Source organism: Myodes glareolus, chromosome 2, assembly GCF_982192425.1.
Source record: "Myodes glareolus chromosome 2, mMyoGla1.1, whole genome shotgun sequence".
Lineage (NCBI taxonomy): Eukaryota > Metazoa > Chordata > Mammalia > Rodentia > Cricetidae > Myodes > Myodes glareolus.
Window position 1 is genome coordinate 55,605,135 of NC_142027.1, and position 13,301 is coordinate 55,618,435.

Consider the following 13,301-nt stretch of genomic DNA (forward strand, 5'->3'; position numbering starts at 1 on the left):
AACACCAGAGTGCATTTTAATTCACATTACATTTGATTTTCTTTAAAAGTTATGCTGTTAAAAATCAAATAGCTGGTATTATTCAAAAGAAAAACATCATGCATTCAATTTATTATTATCTATTTTTAATTTTTTTCTCCACCACACTATTTTTAAAAAATAGAACTGAGACAATAATCGCTTGCATAATTTTTTTTTTAAAAATCAAACCTATCATGCAAAACTAAAGACAAAGGGACTGCTTCTATTTGTATGGTGGAAATGGTCTGGATATTGACAAATAAAATCTAATGTACAAAGCACCAAAGTGAAAATTATGAAACCTATTCACATTGAGATATAAAAAAACTAGTATATGTCCTCCTTGGAGACTCAGGCCCGATTTTGACACTGGGTTGCTGTATGAGCTCAGCAATGTCATTCTCAAGTACCTCTCACTTTTTAAAGTCTGCATGGCAATGACTTCTCCACGCTTTATGCTGCATTATCAACACTTAGGAAGCTTCTACGTGGACCAAGGACACACTCCACAATTTGATCATCATTTGCATTAGCTTCACGCAGGTTTCCTTAGACATATGCGCTCTGTTTAACTCCAGTTTGCTAACTTAGTTTTAGCTCTTTTCATGAGATTGGAAAAAGCACTTTTCTTTTTCTTCGTCTTCTTTTTTTTAAAAATCTTTTCTGACCACTTATAGCTCTATCCTTAGATTATTAAGGCAATTCCCAGAAACAGGTGAGCTCTGGTTCTATCGTGCACTGATCCATGTATTCAGTGTGCACGTGCCAGATGCCCACTGTTTACAGCCTGTGCCCATTATACCCTCTTAATTATGGTGTCGGTAATCATCCCCTGGCTAATGAAAGCAATGCTAACAGTGGCAGTGACAGACCGCTGACCTGTTCCAGGCCTGCCGTGTAGTATCAGGCCCAGGCTCAGGCTGTGGCTTTTCTAGTCCTACGGCCAGAGCCTGGGAGGACTGTGTAACTTCAGGACAGCCTTGGGGAGCAAGTTCCCACTCCTGCCACTGTCTCAAAAGACTGCCATTTCCTGATTTGTTCACTTAGAAAAGCCTGCTCACTGGAATATGTCCTTCCATCTCTCGCTCCTGAGACAGAGACAAAGCTAAATTTGGGAGCTTCTTCTCACATCTTGAATGCTATTTTGTTCTTAAAGAGAGTCTCCAGTGTGAAAACAATACCGCAAGGATTTCTTGTGGTTACAATATACCGTTAATGACATTTCATAACAGTGTCTACTCCAGAGGTTTGTCAGTGATGCCAAAGTCTACTTTCAAGCCGGTGCCATACAAAAGTGTGCCAAAAGGTCTTACCTCGTTGCCGCTGCTTCTCAACATAGTGGGAGATATTGAATATCACCGATATAACCAGAGCCAAGCCCAAGAAGGCTAGAAGTCCCCAGAGGAAAAAGGGGCATCCAGAGTTTCCTGGAATCAAAAGTAGAAATGTCTGTGATATAGCAGCTTACCACACATATGTTTTACTTCAACAAATGCCACGATCCAAACCACTGCCTTTAGCTGAGTGTGGCAGTTCAAACTGGTGAGTGTGGCAATTCATGCCAGTGTGTGTGGCAGTTCACACTGCTGAGTGTGGCAGTTCATGCCAGTGAATGTGGCACCTGAGTGGCTAAGGTACTAAAAAGGCTAGGCGTCTGGGCGAACCTGAACTTCAAAGTAAGGTGTTGTCTCAGAATTAATTAACTAATTTCCTTCACTTGTAACGAATGGCAAATCTGCCAGAAGATTAATAAACATTGACCATCAGACATTTGCAGATTTCAAAGTGTTGATAAGTCTCAGAATTCAGTGTGGTTAAAGCAAGCTTTCCATATTTTCAGTGTTAATACAATGAAAGATAAATTTGGATAATAAAAGGTGGTAAGTGGTGACTGACTATAAGATCTCAGTTCAAAATCAAGATTACTCTGATAACCCTGAATCTTCATTTTGCGGACTCTTCTCAGATTTTATTCTTCAGACTAAAATTTTATTTGTGCGCGTTTTTCTTTTTTCTTTTTTCTTTTTTTCAGGAAATCACTTGGTCCTGTTCATCAGCCCTGGGACTGTAGCACATCACCTGTTGGAATTGAACAGTAATTCTGCAATCACTGCAGCACAGTTTTATTAACTGGAGCGGCAAGGACCTTTTCTCACTACTAAGTGTCCTAATAATGGACAGGGGAGAGTTCACTGCTATGAAGGACTCGCTCTTCATTTTATTTCTGAGCAATAAAAGGGGCTAGGTAAGTTATTGCCAGTCAATTACCCCAGATGATTTATTGTTACCTCCTCACATTGATGAGCAACTGTGAAAATAACAGATCAGAGTTGGTATATCTTGGTGGTCGTGCCAACATGACTGATGCCTTACACTGACCCCAGAAGAGTAACTTCTAATTCTCTGATATAAAACCCGTATCAATTAGGTGTCTCCCTCCCTATGCCAGAGTGTACACCTGATACTAAAGAATCAAAAACTCAAATCAAAACCAACCAACCAACGGAGGCCTTGCGTTAGAGAAACTCCTTTGTGGTGAACAAATGTCACGCATATAATTAGAACTGCAAGTTGTCAATAGCTTGGAGGTGAAAGTAGCTGTGAGAGAGATCTCAGTCCTTCAGAGGCCCAACTCTCGCACCATGAGACCAAGTCAGAGACCATCTTAGAACCTCTTAGGAAATTCAAATATCACTTTGCTAAGCACAATAAGCAGAATGATAAAAGCTTAACAGAGGAGGAATTTGTTTTGCCTCCCTCCTCTGTCTTTAAGCATTAAATGAGAAAGCTGGGTGTCAATGAAATCATCTTGGTGCCTCTCTACTGTTTTTGCATCTCAAATATGATGTTTAGCTTCTGACCGTTTCTTTGACTTATTGTTTAGTTAACCTCAGATGTTCCTGTATACAAGTGGGCATCGCTGATTTTTAAATAAACATGCAGATAAAAGAATCAGTTGTACTAGATATATATTTGTAATATAGAGGTGCACATTCATATATACATACAATTTACATGTCATTTATATGTATATGTGTGAATGTGGCATATGTGAATGAATGTGTGTGGGTGGGCGCATGAGGACCAGAAGGCGTGTGGGTATCTCACTCCATCATTCTTTGCCTTGCTTCTTTAGGCACAGTTTCTCACCAACAAGCTCCAGTCATCCTCCTGTCTCAACAATGCTGGCTTTACAGACTCACACAAAGCCACACGCAATGGTTTGGTTATTTTGTTTCTTAAACGTGGATGCTAGCACTCTTACCTACTCTTTTTTTTTAAAATATTTATTTATTTTATTATTATGTATACAACATTCTGTCTGTATGTATTCCTGCTGGCCAGAAGAGGGCACCAGACCTCATTACAGTTGGTTGTGAGCCACCATGTGGTTGCCGGGAATTGAACTCAGGACCTTTGGAAGAGCAGGCAATGCTCTTAACCACTGAGCCATCTCGCCAGCCCCCTCTTACCTACTCTTACCTATTGAGCCAGCCCTGAACATTATGTATTCACACATATATTGTTCCAACTTAAACTAGTTTGAACTTTATTTGAAGTCAGAAATATTTGTCTACTTATTACTTGTTATTGAATTTGATTCTGTTATTCCTGTATTTTCAGGACACCAAAAGCAAGTGAGTAGAGGGCCATTTCTGACACCCTTCTGTGATGACATATAATGTGCTATATAAAATAATTTCAAGGACTAATTAATAACGGAAAAACTGATAATGATAATGAAATATGGGTTCTTTCTTTAAGTGGATATTTATGTTTCATAAAATGTAAAAACATTAGAAGCCTTAGTAAGGTTTTCCCTGTGCAATAGTTTTATTAAAAGCACCAAATTTTATTAAGAGCAATTGATGTGTTCCTCATGAACAAAACTCCACCAAGTATTTATGATCATTCTATAATATAATAGCTACTAACTATATCAAATACGCTTAAAAACTGTGCATGTAACATGATGTTGCTTGTATACATGAAGCTATTTACTTGATTACTCACTTGCTTTTGCTTATTTGAAATAATCTTGTGTGACTCAGGCCAGCCTTGAACTCACTAGTGCTGGGATTACACCAATATGCTACCATGCTCAGCATTTGTTGATTTCTGTTTAGGTAACTGCTTGAAAAACAAAACCACAAGGAGCCTAGTACTGGAATATTGGTAAAGTACTGGCTGCTAAAACTCCACAGCCTTAATATTTTTAGGTTAAAAACTGTGAAGATGAGTAGCCAGATGGAAGAATATGTAATATTGAACCTGGAGATATTCTCAGTGGGTAAAGGTGATTGATGCCAAACCTCATTTCTTGAGAAATATCCATTTCAGCATCACCACATCACCCGACACTCCCGGCAGAACCACCATCTCACCATCACCACATCACCCGACATTCCCAGCAGAATCGCCATCTCACCATCTAGCCCCAGATGCTCTCCTCCCTACTGAACTCTGGTACATGGGATGGGGGCTTTTTTCCCATGGGTGTGTATTCATGTTGCATATATATCCATAGATGTATATGCTGGTGTATTTGCCCATGTGGAGAATATGATGACCAGAGGTTGACTTTGGCTGTTTCTCTCTTCTTTGTCACCTTATTTTTTGAGACAGGGTCTCTCCGTGAACCTGAATTTCACTGTTTCAGCTAAACTGACTAGCCAGCAAGTCCCTGGGTTTAGGCTCTTTCTGCCACACAGTACTGGGATTATAAGTAAGTGCCACTACATCCAAGTTGTACATGGATTTGGGGATACTAACTTAAGTTCTCATTCATGAGCAACAAATACTTTACCTTCTAAACCCTCTCCTCAGTCCCAAGCTTTTCTTCTGGAATGTTCTCCACAGCCTATGACATCACATTTTATTCTTTATCATAAATTCTTTCCACAAAATGCCACTTCAGATTTCCTGCATATCTTTTGGGACTTAACTACTTTAATATCTCCATCATATGCCATGCTCCACTTACAATGATGTACTTGTAGACATCAATAGATACCCTACTGTGTTATGTTCTTATGTCTCTGTTAATTATCCTTTGCCTGAAATGTCTTTCTCCTTAGATTAACTCAAATAGACATTCTTCTCTCTGAGACTTTTCTTCATCTCTTTACATGTTATCAAGCGTTCTGTTAACCACCTGTGTACCAATTTCACTACCAATCAAAACTTGAACCTTCTAAGGGCCAGACACTGTCTCCTTTATCTTTGTCTCCATAGTTTAATTTCCCCATCTGTAAAAGGAAAGTAATAATAATATTTATTGTTGTGAGATTGGGTAAGAAGTTTTCAAAGCAGTGTGACTATTAAAATGTGCAATAGATGTTGGCTGTTGATGTTAGTATTCTTTTTGCTATGTTGTCTTCTCACCCCTGGTAAGTATGCTGTGATTTCTGCAACAAATTCAGGAGATTGCCATTTCTCACTAATTATCACCAGCTCAATCAATAACTGCAAAATTGAATGAAGGGTAATTAATATCAGATCCGAGAGTCAAAAGAAAGATTCTGGCCAAGTATGGCGTCTAGACACATCCACAACCCAGGAAGAGGTGCCACAGATCCTGTTCTACTTATCTCTAACTCTATTGAAGGGAAGACACAACTTCCCAGCATCTGGGAAACAAGAGACAGTGATGCACGAAGACACTGTAGCTTTGGTAAAAGTGGAAATCAACAATACCCAGAACTAAAGATATCTGTCTGCCCTGAATCTATAATTACCAAGAAATATGGTGGTTATTCGTTCATTTCCCAGAAAACTTGAAATAGGCAGTTCGTGGTGGCTAAACTCAGAGGTGTGCCCTCTATAAGTATAAAATCTGCTTTCTTTGGGGAGTTTGATTGATGTCAGAAAATGTCTGGGAAAAAGAATTTGAAAACTATTACAAGTGGAGCTAGGCCATGAGGCCAGCTGCCAGGCCAGAAAAGGTTTGTCTGCCTAAGGCCAGGATGTTCCCTCCTGAAGAGTTCACTGGGAAAATGACCGTCTGGTGAGCAACCTAACGATGCTGGGAAGCCTGTCCTGAGAATTTGCTCTCTTGGCTCTTCTCTTTTCAGCATTTGAACCTAAATGCTAAAAAACCTAAAGTGTTTATTTTCCTTAAGCTCCCAACATCCTATGGAACAAAGCCCAGATGTTTTCCTAGGTGTGCATTGCATAATTCTTCCTTTAGACACCTCACCAAGCAGCGAGATAACTGGTTATTCTCAAAGAAAGAGTACAATCCATATTACTTTTTGACAAATAGCCATCGTTTTAAAAAGTTTATTCCTCACAGCTACATAGAGTAGTAACAATTATTCAGTCTACTATAATTTACTAGGCATTCCCTAAGTACACACCTAGCAATTAAGTTATTGTAAACTTGCTCCAAATGTTGTACTGGACATATTGATAATTTACTTTTGGTGAAACTGAACTTTAGAAATAATCCAACCTAGAAGTCATGCGCCAGATCTCTAAGAGGGTTTGGGATCTTGATCCTGTACCTATCTCAGGAATGTAGAATTGATTTTGGAAATTAAATTTGACACTGTGAAAATAGCTGGGTTTGTTCATAGGTAGAAAAATGAGGGGCTCAGATAGCTTTTGACTGCCCAATAGGACCCAGTTCCTAAGAGGATATTACAGTGTGGTCCATTGGCTAACCATTAAAGTGTACAACATGCCCTAAATTGGCAACAGAGAGTTGGAGTTCAGGTTGTAGTCAGTAAAAGAAATCTAGAAGTCTCCATTGCTCTTTTTATGTTGGTTTGTTTCCCATATTTTCTGCCTTTGTTATCAGAACAAAAGAAAACAGGTTTAAAGAAAAAAGAAATGACCATATGAAACTCATCACTAAGTTTAGTACTTATAAAAAATAATGCAGAACAGTTTATTTAAGATATGTAAAATATAAGGATCTCAAGAATGATCCACTCTTACACTCCACCTGAATATTGCTTGTCCCTGAATTTTCACGTAACCTTCCGTAGACACATTTCTAGAACTTTGTAATCAAATCATCATTTTGATGAACTGTGTCATTTGATCCTTAATTTGTCCCCTACCTTGATTTATGTGGTTTCTTCTCACACTATTATGTATTTCTGATACTGCTTTGTCTGGGAAGTAACAAATATAGAAAATAATAATGAATCCCTGTCACTCGACATTTTTGTAATATTACTAAAGTTAATTTTTCTTTTAGAGTTTGCTTTCATTTCTACCAATTTCTATGATTTTATATACAGTCAATAAATTGCTATGCTGTGAATAAATAAAATAAAGCCTAATATAAAAGCCGTAGTTCAAAGAAGTAAATAGAAAGTGCTTATTTTTTGATTGCACTAAAAATAGTTATAAACCATCCTATTGAATGAGCAAAATCATATTTCAAATAGAAGTTGAACCTTCTCTTTTCCAATTAAAAGAAGAAGTGAAATAGTTATATTAACACATTAATTGCTACAGAAAGATAGTTTTGCTCTCAGCTACAAATAAACAACCAAAACACCATTTTTATGCTAAAATTCTGACAGTGTTCATGGACTACGTCACTAGTACTGTGTAAGAACTTGGACTACACTGTACACTCCCTTGGGGATGTGTTTCATTGTTTACAAAACAAACTATTTTACATGATCATTTCTAGACTCTGCCAATACAATCTAAACTGTAATATACTGGGAAAGGTTTAGATGTTTGAGGGGGAAGTGGTTGAATGTGAACTGCAGTTTCTCTCTGCCTTGAGGACTTCATGCTTCTGTTTTTCAAAACCTTTTTCTCTACTAATTTGATTTGAACTTTAAAGAAGAAGATGTGTACTTGGAAGCTTTTTATTTTGTGTTTTGACATTCTTAACATCTGTTTCATTTTCTTGATTGCCAGCAATGCTCACCCTCACATTGAAGAGTAAAATGAACACATCAAAAGGGCAAAACTTGGGTGACTAAATGGAAGAAATTCCCAACAGATAGACACACACACACACACACACACACACACACACACACACACACACACTATAGCTTCCCCCTGCAGTAATTTTGCTTGTAGTGCAAATATCTCCTCATCCCTCTTAGTTTCTATGAGTTTAGAGTGCATCCTATAGTACCTATCAACATTTGTTGAACAAGAGCAAGCTTAAGTGGCATTACTAGTTAATTGTACCTTCATTTATGTAGTTTTTCTTGACTTAAAAAGAATTCATGCACAAAATGAATTTGGATATTTACACCACTAAAAAGTCAAAGGCATAGGAAATCATTTGTGAGGCAAAGACAGCTAGAATAATAACGTGAATTTCTATCTAGTTTTCAATCACCAAGGGCTATTAACAGTGGATTTAATTATAAGATCTCTGCCTTTTGACCCTAAGAGATACATACGTGGATCTACATAGAAAGGAGAAAAAGCCAAGCTTTACTGAGTAAATTAGGAGCATGGGGTCACGGGAGAGGGTAAAAGAGGAGGGGGAGGAAGGCAGGGGAGCTTTAAAAAATGTGTAGCTCAATAAAAACAATTAGAAAAGATCTCCACCTCTCTTAAAGTCAACAGGTACTGGCAGGCACTGTATATGGAGTTCATAATCACATGTATTACAGAAGGAGACCTGGCAAAGCAAATGTAAGGCTTTTCTATTAGCAGACTTCCTTAATGAGGAAGCTCTCACTTAAACATTAGCAAGTAAACATAAGGTTTTATGTATTTCAGACTATCTTTATCTAGGACAAGAACATGGATTTGACACATATAGCCCTCCCTTCCTGGTACCTTCCTTTGATTTATGAACTTCATTAGGGCAGTGAGCATTCTTTTGCAGTTCACAGTCATTCATATTTATTTGAAGCACCCAAATGTTTTGAAGGGAAATTGAATTGGTATTACAATACCCATATGTCTACTTGTGACACATTTTTTGAGTGTGGTGGTAGCTGTGTTGAGCACAGCATATTTTTGATTTGAGGGTTATAGCATGTTGTCACCATGTCTACATTCCAAACTGCCCCCACCTAGGTCCATCATCACCAACAAAGATTACGAGAATCATAGATGCTAGCCTCAATGGAGTTTTCACATTAGTCCCATGTTTCCAAGTAAATCTCTTGTTTTTAGTGCAAAATCCGAAACCCTCCAACTTCAAAATGAATTCCTGCTGCGAAGAGAAGGTATCTGAGATGTGAATGATACAGCTCTCAGAGAAAATAGCAGTACAACCTTTGATATGCCAATTTTCACCCAGCCTGAGAATGAGAACAAGACTGTTCTGCCGGAAGTTATGTAACCTCCTTCTTGTAAATCACTGATCCTCAGTTAGCCAGCTATCAGTCTGGAGCTCCCAACTCCAGCCTTGTGGCACCAGGCCCACCTCTTTCTAAAGCATCTGGAGTCCTCTTAGTTTTTTTCTAAGTTAACTGAAAAACATGTACTTATGCCTGGGAAGTAGACAGCAGTTTTTAAGAGACCATGCTACAGATTTCTCTGATGCTAGATTCCTTTGTTGTTTTTGCAGCTAAGCTGTACATGAGGTTGGTAAACTTCACAGATGCTGTGGGGTTGATACTGCTCAACTCCCCGTTGTAGACAAGTAAATGCTCATCCATGCTTAGTTACTTCATCTTGTGCACACACTGTGTCTATGTCAGAGAAGCAACCTAGAAGGGCTGAAGACATAAGCGCACATGTGGAACCCAAAATACTTGAGTTGAACGTGTTATAAAGGTCTATGCTATTTTCTTTTTTTAAAACTTCATTGTCTTTACTGAATTATCACGCTGTAGGCCATAAATATTTACAAATATCATTTCAACTAATCTGATTTTTTTCCATTCAAAAATTTACACTTCCTCCCCTCCTACCATTCCCCTCCTGCTACCCTACTCCCCCTTCTCCCTCCCCCTCCCTCCTTTAGAGAGGGCAGGGAACCCTGCCCTGTGAGAAGTCCAAGGCCCTCCCCGCTACATACAGGCCTAGGAAGCTTTGCATCCAAATAGACTAGGGTCCCAAAAAGCCAGTATACTGTGATAATTAAACAAAATTTAAAATGTGTAAGAATTTGAGCAATGATGACTTGTTATTAACTATTAACTATTATTAACTTGTGGATATATGTTTTTCATATCTGTGGTGTCTAAGTGACAGTGTGTTTTTTCTATTGATTAGCTTGTCTTAAATTTACTGGCAAGTATTACTGAAGTTGCATGGCAAAAACTTCTCTGAATCTTTAAAAGAATGCTTGAGTTTAAGAGGCAATTCATGACTAGTCAACCCTAGTTTCTAAAGAAGTGCCACTCTGCCCAGACATGTAACTGAAGTTGTAGTGAGCAAAGACAGTGGGAACTCCACAAAGCAAACAACAAAAGCAGTCAAAGAGTTAACTAAATGGTGAATCATTGTTTATTAAATGATGGACAAACGGAATGGATTTCTTTATTTGATCTGGTTAATACTCATTTTATGCAAGGGGGAAGCATGGCCTTAGTTATTTTATCAGTATGGTTATTTTTATCTATTTAAACATGGAAAATCCTGTCACCAAATTCCTTAGCTCATGTTAAATTTTGTATGGTGAAGGTTATTTTTGCTTTTAAGATCTAGGATACTGACTGGGCTGTGGTGGTGCATGCTTTAATCTCAGCACTTGGGAGGCAAAGACAGGCAGATCTTTGTGAGTTCAAGGCCAGCCTGGTCTATAAGAGCTGGTTCCAGGACAGGCTCCAAAGCTACAGAGAAACCCTCTCTCGAAAAACAAAACAATAACAACAACAAAAGAGAGATCTAGGATGCTTTAATGGTGCACACTTTCATCTCTGTTTTGGGAAGTCGTCATTGGTGATGACAACATTCCAGCCCTGTGCCAAAGTGCTGAGAGGCAAAGTATATGGAGAAAGCTTACTGTTATCTCTTCTAGTTGAGAACCAATAGGTTCCAGAGATAGTTGACCATCACATTCATTGCCTTTGAACTTCCCCTTCCCAAGTTCTTATCAGCAGCATGGGCAGAGGACTGCTGTGTCCATTTCTTACATGATCCTAACTAAACTAGAGCTATTATCTTTAATTTTGTTCTCTTATGAACTAGGAAAGAGAAGGCATGTATGACTGTCATGGGTTAGGTTAACTCCTGTGCCTTACCTTACCAGATAAATGATTTTTAAAAATCCTTCAGACAAAATTCTGCAAAATGAACTCTCAAAAACTGTAATTTGTGATACCTTTGCTCCACTACTGTCCGATATGTATTGATAGTAAATGTGCCAACAGCGTAACAATTAGGCACAAGATATGGTCAGACAAGGTACAAACCACAGATTTACTAACAGTTCAAAAGTCTGTACAGAATGTTAGTTGTCCACGCTCATTGTAACCAAAGTGACATGTATGATGCAGCGGACTAGCATGTTGTGCTCAGGAAGATTACTAAATGAGATCAACCAGTAAAAAGAAGCACTCTAGAATGACAGGGAATCACCATCATCTTTGGGGAAGCAATTTAGCAATGATGAAACTCGAAAAATCCATAACATATTATTCAATAATTTTGATTCTAGATGTAATTTCTGAAAAATAGCCTTCAATACACATTATTCATTTTCCTACCATTTAAAATAAGATTTAAAAAACCTGAATACAACAGAAGTGTCTAACAATAAATTAATAAATGAAAGATTACACAAATCCTAATTAGTGCAATGGCTCTGATTCTGTGCATCTATTTAACGTAGTGAGGCAATGTTCTGATGACGAAGGAAATGGTTATGATACAAGCTGGCAGTAAAGCTGGATGTATGATTCAATGCGTGTTATTATTCCAGTTATAAAAGGCAAACTGTGTGGAATGCACAAGAGTAAAACTTTGAAGAGAATTCAACTTAATATTTGTTCATTTTAAAGTAATTAAATGTTGGCTTGTAAGAAAATTTTTTCCCCAGGCAGTGATGGCACACACTTTAATTCCAGCACCCAGGAAGCTGAGGCAGGTGGATCTCTGTGATTTTGAGGGCAGCCTGGTCCTCTATAGAGTGAGTTCTAGGACAGCTGGGTCTACACAGAGAACCCCTGTCTTGAAAACCAAGGGAGGAATAAAGATAATTTTTCTATTTAACAGTGTTCTTTCTTTGCACCAAATGCATTTTTTTGTTGTCTAAGCGTTTGCTAGAGAAATGAAGAGAAGAACAAGAATGCAGGAGGAATGGATGACTGACAAATTCGTAGTAGGAAACTGATCCGAGCTCCCAGTACAATCTATGTCACCATGGAATTTCCACTGGCCTTTTCAAAGGTCTTCATCTCCTGGACTATCGAAAATCCTACTGATCCCTCAGGGGTAACTATGTCTAATTGCTAGGCAGTTACAATCAATTATTTCTATCCTATTTACTATCTAACCCGACTAGAGGTAAATATGCAAGATCCACAAAAGATTCTGTAGAAATAATAAACCTTCAAATGGCACATTTGCTAGTGAACATTCATCAGTAACTGTGATGGCTTTAGGTTTTACGAAACACTGCCTAATTTTTTTCTTCCAAAAGCAAATAATCAATATACTCATTAATGCAATCCAAGCTACTTTCCAGTCATACTAAACATCATTGTATCGTTTTTTTAAAAAATGCCATGTTAGCCAGTTTACTTTCTCATAAGTAAATATCTCTTTGTTAAGACTTAGAAATTGCTAAATGAACTGTTAGTCACAGGAATGAAAACAAGAAAAGACTTGAGAATACGACTCACCTGACATGCTTCTCTTTTCAGAAGAGCCCACATACAGCCATGAAACAGGTGGATAGCCTAAAAATTCTCCCACCAGCCTTTTTTCTAAGCGCCGTTGCTCTCTTGTGATAGAAACAGCATAGCACCGACATATATCTTTATCAGTACTTGGGTCTTTTTTTTCTCCTCTGTTTCTTCAACTCTTTTGTGTGTACTTTGTTCAGTTATAAACAGGAAATGTGGTGATAGAGGCTTCTAGAGTTTAGGTCTGAAACGAGTAGACTTAAATAGTTGTGAAACGTGGGAAGAAAAACCCCATGTGCTTTTGTATGTCAAAAGGTGAGTTTTTATCACCACCTGATTTAAAAATAAAGTCTGATTTAAAAATAAAGAATTAAAGCATGGTATGAATAAATCAAGGTGAAATCCAACATATTCTTTGAGAAAATCCAGGGCTCTGCTCACCTCTGAGTTCACATGAAAATAAAATGAAATCTACTAAACTGGTGGACCAATAAATAGTAAGCGAGCCCTGGTGTGTATTCATCTGCTCACTCTATCCTTTGA

The 13,301-nt window shown here is 38.0% G+C and overlaps 1 protein-coding gene across 1 annotated transcript in view; it reads right to left on the reverse strand.

The window, feature by feature from the left end:
- Positions 1–12,987, reverse strand: part of Trat1 (T cell receptor associated transmembrane adaptor 1) — a 41,920-nt gene extending 28,933 nt beyond the window's left edge. Inside the window, exons 1-2 of the mRNA XM_048454331.3 lie at positions 12,756–12,987; positions 1,335–1,448 (exon numbers count right to left, since the gene is read on the reverse strand). Of these exons, the coding sequence (XP_048310288.2) occupies positions 1,335–1,448; positions 12,756–12,762 (121 nt within the window). The 5' untranslated portion in view covers positions 12,763–12,987. The remainder of the gene's footprint in view (positions 1–1,334; positions 1,449–12,755) is intronic.
- Positions 12,988–13,301: the final 314 nt, after the last annotated feature.